This window comes from Mastacembelus armatus, chromosome 12 (genome assembly GCF_900324485.2).
Source record: "Mastacembelus armatus chromosome 12, fMasArm1.2, whole genome shotgun sequence".
Lineage (NCBI taxonomy): Eukaryota > Metazoa > Chordata > Actinopteri > Synbranchiformes > Mastacembelidae > Mastacembelus > Mastacembelus armatus.
Window position 1 is genome coordinate 6,055,942 of NC_046644.1, and position 9,831 is coordinate 6,065,772.

The following is a 9,831-nucleotide window of genomic DNA, read 5'->3' on the forward strand; positions in this document are numbered from 1 at the left end:
AATAAACCTGGGGCTTGTGGAGGCTCCTGGTCCCTGGTCCCTGGGGAAATTGTGCAACCACAGTTATTTTCCATGCTGCATTTTCTAAGACAGCAAGGTGGAAACATTACTGTGAGAAACTCAAGAGATACATGTAGATGTCTCAGTTTACATTCATAACAATGTGAGTCCCAACTCCTGTTAGTCAATATTAAGAGCACTGATTTTCTATTTCATACACAAGAAATTACATAATCTTTCATTAACAAGAAAGACAGATTTTTCTGAAAATCTCTTTAGAAAAACTAAAGTTTCACATACAATGTAAAACTGAACATGGACTAAATCTGTCAGTAGTACATGTTAAACAGGCCCTCTCAAAGCAAAACATGGATTACCATGTAAGTATCTCACAGTACTTCCCATCTCTGAACAAACTTCCTGTCTCTGACTGTACTTCCTGTTTTGATGATCATCAATAGCAGTGGGAGCAAATGTGAAAGTTCCAGCTGTGGTGCATAGAAAGCCCACAGAAAACATTTCTGCCTTAAATGTTCTTCATTTATAGTTTTCATTATGGAGCTTTATTGTGTTGCATTTACTTGAACAGACTGACAGCGTCTCTTTCTGCCATCACCAGGCTGCTAATATTCCCAGGAAAAGCTCTGAGACAGCTGTTTCCATGACAACAGACATACACCATGGTTGCCATGTTACTCCTTGTATCCATGGAAATCTGGTGTGTGGTGGCATCTGATCCGGTGTAAAGAATATTTCTTTTTTTTGTCTCCTTGTCTTGCAGACTCTCCCTAGAAAACAGCTTGAATAATGAGTCATTTTGACACTGTCAGCCTGAAAGTGAGAAGATCGACAGGAAAAGACATCAACACCATATGTCAAGTGTGCTGAGCATCAGGCTGAAGTGAATCCCTGCCAGCACTGAGACTACTACTTTATAATGAGCAAATAACCTCGTTTGTGTTTTTGCTGTCTTCATACTGGCATCTGTTTTTTTTTGTTTGGTTTTTTTTTTTTTTTTTGCTGCTTTTGTGTTTTTCCTCAAGGTTTTAACCCAAGTCTCACTCCTCCATCTTAAAGTGCTAAAAAGTGGCTCTGCTCAGTTGTCACATTGTGACCTTTTGTCAGGTGATTCTGTCCAATTGCACATTAATGGGACAGTCATAGTGAGAAAAAAAGTGATACCAGAACTATACAAGTGGCTCCACCTGGTGGAAAATTGTGGGTTTGTCCAGATGACTGTCGTGGAAAGTTATTTTTCTGAAAATTCATAAGAGAATCATCTCATAGATTAAATAACAAGACATAAGTTATAACCGGGCAATAGTGGCAAATATCGTTGCGTTTTAAAATAAATTCACAATTATCATGATATACTTACTTATACTTACATGATTAGATAATGGTAGGACCACTATGAGTGTTTCAATAAAAACTTTCAAAATAATTGTAAATAATGTAACAAAATTTGTTACAGGAATTTTATGACCAAACAGTAAAATTGAATCACTGTTATATCTGCCAAGCCAACAAAAGCTCTGAAAATATATTACCTTTAAAACGTAAAAACAACATTTATCATACAGCATTGACAATTCTGAAGTTATATAGAGTTACTGCCCAGCTCTTGTATGAACCTGTTACATTTTTGACTTTATTTTTAATTTAAGAAACAAAGAAACAAGAAACAACAGAGATAATAACAAATACAGTACAACTGTGTTTTCAATTTACACTAACACATGTAAAACAGCAAAGTAAATTAGGCTATAGGCTGTGTCTTTCTCCTATTTGCTCTCCTTTTCCTCTCCTGAATCCAACAGGCAGGTGCTCGCGATGGCCCTTGTCACAGTATATGGGTCACAGTTAGCTGCAGGGCGGCGGTCCTCGAAGTAGCCTCTCTTTTCTTGGCCCACCTGGCGAGGGATGCGGATGCTGGCGCCACGGTTGGCCACTCCAGCAGAGAAGTCATTGATGCTGGAGGTTTCATGATGACCTGTTAGACGTCTTATGTTGTCCTGGCCTCCACGTGGGTCATACACAGTGATGTGCTCGTTGTGTCTTTTGCCCAGTTTTTCAATGGCCTGCTCGATGAATCTGTCATCAGAGGAAAAATACAGTTGTATTATTGGAGGCTGCTGCAGTGACTTTCTGTGGATGAACAGTGTCTCCTTAAACCTACAATGAATGGCTTTCATCCCAGAACACAATAGTAATGTATCAGAGCATTATATTTGACTGGGTTTTCACTGAAAATATGGTGGACTTGATAATGGGAAAGTTTCTGGAAAACAAAGTACTGTAAAGTTTCTTATCATTCCTAAAATATTACCTTTTAAACATGTTAACATTTTATGGGTTTTCAGTGTCACAGCAATTTCTAAATGCAATGTTTACTTACTGAAGTCCTCCCTGTTCCCTCATCCGCTTGGTGCTGACGTTCGTGTGGCAACCGGCACCGTTCCAGTTGCCAGTCTTTGGTTTGGGGTCCAGGGTTGCAACAATCCCAAAATCTTCACACACACGGTGCAGCAGGAAGCGTGCAACCCACAGGTGGTCGCCCATCTCGATGCCTTCACAGGGACCCACCTGGAATTCCCACTGAAATCACAATAAGGGGAGGCAAAGAAAAGGGGGAATCGTAGAGGAGACGTGTCAAACAAACATGGGGGAAAAGTAATTAAAGTTCAGTGCACAATCACACCAATATAAATGCTTTTACTTCCCATTGCGTACAGTGGTGGTGACACTTACCTGAGACGGCATAACTTCAGCATTGGAGCCGTAGATTTTGACCCCAGCATAGAGACAGGCCTTGTAGTGACACTCCACAATGTCCCGTCCAAAAGCACAATCGGCCCCCACCCCACAGTAATAAGGGCCTTAAATTCACAGACAAGTTGGGTAGCTTAATACAAAATGAATTCAAAACCTGGGTAAATAATACATTGTGTTAACTGACAATACTGATATATAATAACATATAAATTGTATTGAATGTAATTAGTTAAAAAATAACAGTGCCTTAAATATCACATCAGTATTTAGACATCAAGACCTTTGAGTTTGTAAAAAAAAAAACAATGGTAAAAAAAACCTGACCCCCACCCTCACACCCTGATCAATAATAAGCTATTTGTAAATGTAATTGTAAGGACATCTTTTCCCAGAATTACAAGTGGTTTATTATTATTTATTTATTATTTGTAAAGTAAATCAATACTACCATCAATAAGACATCATTTAAAACATATAAGTCCTTTAAAAAGCATATGCTTGGTACATTATGTTTCAATATAACGTACCAGTGTGAGTAAAAGTAGAAGAAAAGAAAAAAAGAAAACTGCTGGCTCACCTTGAGGTGCTGGGTATCCATTTGTGGGCCAGCTAAATGGATGTCCGTCTGTTCCTAGCAGCGTGAACTCCTGCTCCATACCAAACCAAATGCAGTCCTCTTTAACCTTATCCATCACTTTCTTGCAGCTGGCACGATGGTTTGTTTCTACACAGCAAAAACAAAAGTCCGTACAGCTTTGTCCTGTTTGTCTATTGTGATATTAATGAATGTGGTTGCAACAGGAAAACATGCCCCAAACAGTGAAAAATGTACCTGCAGGGAGGCGGTTGTATTTGAGGACCTCACAGAGGACCAGCTTGTTGGGGTCGAGCAAGAATGGATCCCTGAACATGCAGACTGGGACGAGGTACATGTCACTGTTGGATCCTTCAGCCTGGTATGTGCTTGAGCCATCGAAGTTCCATTCAGGAATATCTGAAAGACAATTTTACACAAAAGATTATCTTTAAAACACCTCTTCTAAGAATTCAGTGGATTTCAACAAATCTGTGTACTGTGAAAACTGGTGAGCTATTTACTCTTTTAGCTCTGATAGGATTTACATCACATTACACTGTTTCAAATTATTAGTAGTAAAATGTGCCGAAATATCAAAATTGCAGAGGACTTTTGCCTTGAAAAACTTCTATCATTAGTTTTGGAGGTTTCCACATACTCAGTTCAGCTAAAGAATCATGAGGATGAGGACAAGAGAAACCATAAAGAAACAAAGGTGGTAATCAGACACTGACATATTAAAGCTGGTACCATGACAGGAACCCTGCATAGTTTCAGAGGTGACGTTGACAATTTTACAAATTATAACTGGGCTGTCAGGAGTATGAGTAATATTAACAGATATTTAAAATTGACACTGAACATGTCTCAATTAGACCAGTGTGGTGAGCAGTAACAAATATTTACTCTTCAGCAAAGTGTGTGTGTTAGTTAGGTTGCACCAGGACACTGTTACACCCATGCTGTGTGCAGTGTCGGTGTGTAATCTTCCCTTTCAATGGAGCTTCTCCCTGACAACAGAGCTGTACAGTCAAGCCTTTTCACAGCTTACTTTCCTATTTATTTCTGAATAACAGCTTTAGGTGTCGACAAATATCCCTTAAAGAGGCCTTCAAATACATTTATCACACAATACTCTAGACAAAGACTCCCTTTAATGTCTTATTTTTAAGACTAGGTTTTTCTAATTAAATGTAAGAGCAGACAGAGATAACATTTTGTGGTTCTACTTCCATTACTGATGATAAAGGATAGAGGTACAAACTTAAAGGGGAAAGCTCAGAACCCATAGTTTGTAGTCAAGTATTTAGTTTTGGGGTAAATGCTTCTGATTCCATGTAACAAATAATAAAAAAAGGCCACTGACCTTTGATGCTTTTTGGTTCACTGTCCAGGGTTCGAGTCTTATTGCGAAGTGACTCTCCAGTGCCGTCAATCCAGATGTAGGTGACCTGACACTTCCCTCCCTGGGACAGGCTCATGTACTGCTGGCGTACGGCCTTGTTGAGGAGAGAGCTGGACGACACTGCTGCCATGCTGATCTTCAAACACAAACAAGATGTGATGTTATTATTACAATATGTGACATTTTACATTATTTTTTCCATCTATTCATCTGTGTTCTACATTGGGTTAATTACTTCTATGGGGACTTTGGCCTAGAATTTCTTTATTTCCTTGTTCCTTGTTCCTTGATTTCTTTCTTTTTCTCCCTTTCTTTAATCAATGTTTTCTGTTCACAAGCTTGTGAAAATAAACTCTACTCTTCTTCACACTAAGTCCATAACTTCTTATGTATAATGCTGCATTGACAGTAGTCTTTGGTCAGGCTAGGAACCTCCAAGTCTTACCACATTACAACATTTACACAGATGGAATTTTTCAGTCACAAACGCTCATAAAAAGCAACAGAGAAAACAGAGGTCGAACCCAAGACCTTAAGATCCAGTTTGACAAAGTTAGGAAGACTGAGATAATGCAGGTGTGCCTAGGCTATAGCGACCTACCCATACATATGAAAAACTGTAGTTATTACAGAACGGGCTTCCACAAAGTATTTAATTTAGCTCTAAATACTTTTCTGAAACATGTGGATTATTGAGTATGGACTGAAAGGCAGAAATGAAATTTTATTCATTTCAAATTAAATTTATAACACAATAAAATGCCAAAAGAGAAATCGCTAGAGAAACTACTGTATATACAGAAAATACAAATCATATTTATTTTTCTTTCATTAGATTCTAAACATGTAAAAGATTTTTTTTAGCTTAACTTTAAAAATAAGAGAATTTGATGAAAGAATGACATTTGTCCAAGAAATTGGAGAAATGGAGATTTGATCTAAAATTTACACAGTTTTACTCAATGAATCAAAATACAAACACAGGGATTTGGACTTACTGCGTTACAGCCGACTTCAGGTGTAATATCTATAAGACGACGTAGTGTGTGCTGTGCCCAAACCTGTTGGTGGTATTTAACTGAAAATGACCTCACAGGCTCACGTGTCTTTTACATAAGACATTTCACAGCCTTACTGTGAATGTACAGTAGGCGTGTGTGTGTTTGTTTTCACAACACTTTGATTTTTGTTTGGCCAAACAAGATCTTTCATGTCTCAGCCTGATGAAATCTGTTCAAATCAACTTTTTTTTTCTTTGACAAACTTAGTTGAGCACTAACCATCTATTCAAAATTCCCTGTGCCTCCTTGTGTTAAAAAATAATGAGAGAGTCAAATCAGTGCACAGGTACAGCTGGGGCCACCGTAAACACCCATGAGGAATAGTAATGAACACGCACCTGTAGCAAAGAGGCCATCTGCTGATAGTGACGGACGGCTGTTTGCTGAGCTGAAAGTCTTGCAGCTTAGTGAGCACAATTAGCAAGTAGGAGCTGTTCATTTGTTCTGTTTCCGCCAGGTTGGCTGTCTTGAGATAAGATTGGACATCAACGGGGGAGCACAAAGGGTCTCTAGGGACCCCAAACAGCCGAACTAGTGCTACTAAATAATAAACAAACGAACAAAAAAAGAAGTGGATGTCACAACAAAATGTACAGACAGAAGCCTTTGTATTGTTTACAGTCATGGTGAAAACAGGCTTTGGTTACGAAGTGAGTGTGAAGGAAAATGATAGTAAGGGGGCATAGTTGAGGTAACAGTGTAAAATATAAATGTAAAACATAAACAAATCAACAATCAATCAAACAAAAAACACGGGTAAAGCATTGTTAATACAAATACTGTTCCAATACCATCTGTAAATCTTGTACAGACATTCATGGTACCCTAGTGGTTTTGGTGATACCCTGGCTTTGCCACCATGAGGCTGACCTTTGAGATTTTCTGTGAAATGCCTCAACAGCTATTGGATGGATTTCATGTATGTTTACAACAAATATGCAGAAGAGAATGCTGTGTTTCCATGGATTTGTGCTGCAGGTTTTCATGAATCTTTCACCCAAAAGTACAAAAACTCAAAGCCTGGATGGGGGTTTTCAGCTGACAGCTACAAATGCGAAGTTGTTTGCAATTTTGGTTTTTGAAAGTATTTTTCTTTCAAAACCTGTTCTAAAGTGACCTTACTTTGCAGGTGTTAAACCTCATGACAAAAGAGGCTGAATCAATGTTTTTTAACCATAGTTGGTTTTAGAATAAAATTAGGACACAGTGTAGCTATCGCAGGGAATAGCCTAAAGCTTCGAATGGGTACATAAAATTCCAAAGATTCTCTCTATGTCTGGCATGTGGGTGTGTTTTCTTTAAGTATGTTACGAAGAAATTCCATAATGTTGAAAGCCGAGACTCAAGGTGCCATTATAATTGTGAAATTTTCTGACGTTTAGGAGAGCTGGAACACTTGTATCTACACCCAACAAATCAGATCCCTCCCTTCAGAAACAATGCTTTAATTAGAGTGTTTCACTTCCATGTACTTACAGTCTCAACAAACATGATGCACCACATTCTTTTGCATGATTTTCTCTGTCTTGGCATTTATAATTACAATTACCAACCCTAAACACGCACAGCACCCAGACATTAATAAAAACAGTACATTGCCAGCACATGTACCCACTGCACTTTACAGATTACCTTTATACACGTACAGCACCAGTACCTGATTTAGCTTTCTTTTTAACCAAAAGAATTCAGAGCTGAGTTGAGCTGCCACTTTGAATACTAAATTGTCAATTGTAGAATGTATTTCCAATTTGCCTGACCAAATTGCATTTTAAATTCCCAATTGTAAAATGAATTGCAAATTAAAAACGAAGCCAACAAACATAGAAAAGAGGCTTGGAGATTGGTTTGGTGAATACCAGTGATGAAAATCACCAGAGTGACAGTGAGCTGAGTAAAAATGCTACATTTTTGGCCTACTTTCATCTTATCCTTTCAACTGTTTGTCCACTTTTATCTTGACTCTTGATCCCGAAATAAAATCACTCTGATAATGACGTCAAACGGTTCATATGTCACAGAAATTATCACAGTAATAAATTCTTCAAATGCCCAAATATGCAATAAAACTAAAAAAGGCAAGGTGAAGCAGTTCAGGTTCAAATGCAGAAGTCATCATTTTATAGCAAGTGTCTGTCTTCTCTCTTCATTAGGCTTTTCTCACAATGCGGCTGCTCTTCCTCAGGTCCCTTCCTCCTCTGTTAGCCTTTAGCAACCGACTGCTTGCCCTCCAGGCTCCTTGACATGCGTGGGCACTGAGGAAGAAGGTGTTCAAAAAATACACATTACTTCAGCTGATATAAATAGGTGGTGTCATTTTCCTGCAATCAATCAACGCTCAAGACTCGTTCTTTAACGAAGCAAAGCCTTGTTAATGAAACGCCAATAAAAATCAATGAAATGCCAATCAATCAATCAAACCTTACTCAAAAGACTAAAAAAAAGAAAAAAGAAAATTAAGGAATATTTGACCCAATGAAGATCTTAAAACTAACGTGTGTTTACAAGCATAATTTTACCTGAGTATTTCTAGGTTTGTGGCACCAGTTTGGTGAAGACCCTTTTCTGTTTCAGTGAGAGCACAAAGCTGAGTCTACATACTTTGGTGTGGTAGAATCTGTGCAAACTGGTTTTACTTATATATGTAATGAACATGTACATTCAATATTTTCAATTTTAGATCAAACTTTTAAAATTAAAGGTTCATGTTCCTGGAGTAAATAAAACTTTGGTCACAAGATAACAAATATTTCAAACAAATTTCCCTTCACTGAAGATGGTTGAAAGTCCTAATGTTAAGCTATAAACAATTCTTGACTATCAAATATTCTATCACAAATATGTGTTCAGGTCATGAATTAATTTCTATGCTGAAATACTTATTTTAATTAGACACAGTAACAGAAACTGGGATAGAATATGTTTTTTTTGTTGATTAAAAGCAAATTGAAACTTCTGTGAGAACACACACCTACTGAAACCCAGGCCCTGACCTAGACCCGATTCTAACTTTACACAGCCCTTTAATGCAGAAATGTCCACACAGGATTTCTAACAAAAATTTATTCACACAACCACTGAAAAATGTGGGCGCGCGCGCGCACACACGCACACGCACGCACACACACACACACACACACACACACACACACACACACACACACACACACACACCTGGAGCGCAGCTGAGGTCCAGCAGCCCGTCTGCGGGGCTTCGCGCTCTGTTTCCGGTACTGCATCCAGCCACAGACCAGCTCGTGCGCGATCATCACGTACAGCAGGAAGATGAGCACGGCGGGATCCATTCAGCCGCACGCGCCGCTGGCTGAGAATAAAAAGGAGCCAGATGAGGCTTGAACTGCAAAGGGCGCGCGGGCTGGCGGTCTCGTGCGGGATGAGGGTCGGCTCGCGGTCTCGTGCGGGATGAGGGTCGGCTGACGATGATGAGGAAAGGGTCCTCGTGCCCAAGTTGCCCCGCGTACACTCCCAACTTTAGGCACTCAAGTCGCGAGACACGAGCTGCTGTCGCGGTGGGCACCCATACTTCACCCATGACAACACACCATCCTCCAAAACCAGCGTCTCACCGAGGGCAACGGTATTTTCTCTGCTGGTCTCACCGAGAACAGATGAAAGTCACGGTGACAGCAGCAGAGAGGAGACATCGGAGGATGTTGCCGTAGAGACGCGACGGTTGCTAGGGGCAGGATGTCGTCATCCTCTCTTCCCAAAGATGAACGAGGGATTTGACCAAATCAGAGCTGCTTCAGGCTGCCATTCATCCTCTGACAGTGGCTGCTGATTATCTGCATTCTCCGTATATGTGTATATTGTACCACTCTGTTGTCATAAGTCTTAAAGTATTATAATGAAATGGAAACTTACATTTTAGACTTAATCACAGAATATTTACTAATTGATTAAACGAGCTACTAGTCTGTAAACCAAAGCATCCAGAAAATAGATCAAAACATCAAAATACACTATGCAAAACCAGTAATGATTCGAATTAG

The 9,831-nt window shown here is 39.3% G+C and overlaps 1 protein-coding gene across 1 annotated transcript; it reads right to left on the bottom strand.

Annotated features, from left to right (window-relative positions):
- Positions 1-1,629: 1,629 nt before the first annotated feature.
- LOC113124572 (glutamine synthetase-like) lies at positions 1,630-5,800 on the bottom strand. The gene is made up of 7 exons (XM_026297563.1): positions 5,756-5,800; positions 4,719-4,893; positions 3,608-3,769; positions 3,353-3,499; positions 2,752-2,879; positions 2,399-2,598; positions 1,630-2,094 (listed from the first exon to the last, which is right to left on the bottom strand). Exons 2-7 carry the CDS (start codon positions 4,885-4,887, stop codon positions 1,785-1,787), a joined length of 1,116 nt encoding a protein of 371 aa, XP_026153348.1. The 5' UTR covers positions 4,888-4,893; positions 5,756-5,800; the 3' UTR covers positions 1,630-1,784.
- Between the last annotated feature and the right edge of the window lie 4,031 nt (positions 5,801-9,831).

Bases quoted from the DNA above. Each gene is read 5' to 3' on its own strand.
- LOC113124572 (XM_026297563.1), bottom strand. From the start codon at position 4,887: ATGGCAGCAGTGTCGTCCAGCTCTCTCCTCAACAAGGCCGTACGCCAG. The intron at 2,599-2,751 runs GTAAGTGTCACC...TTGTGATTTCAG, and splicing joins CTGAAGTTATGCCGTCTCAG to TGGGAATTCCAGGTGGGTCC. The intron at 2,095-2,398 runs GTAAGTAAACAT...CTCTGATGACAG, and splicing joins AGGGAACAGGGAGGACTTCA to ATTCATCGAGCAGGCCATTG.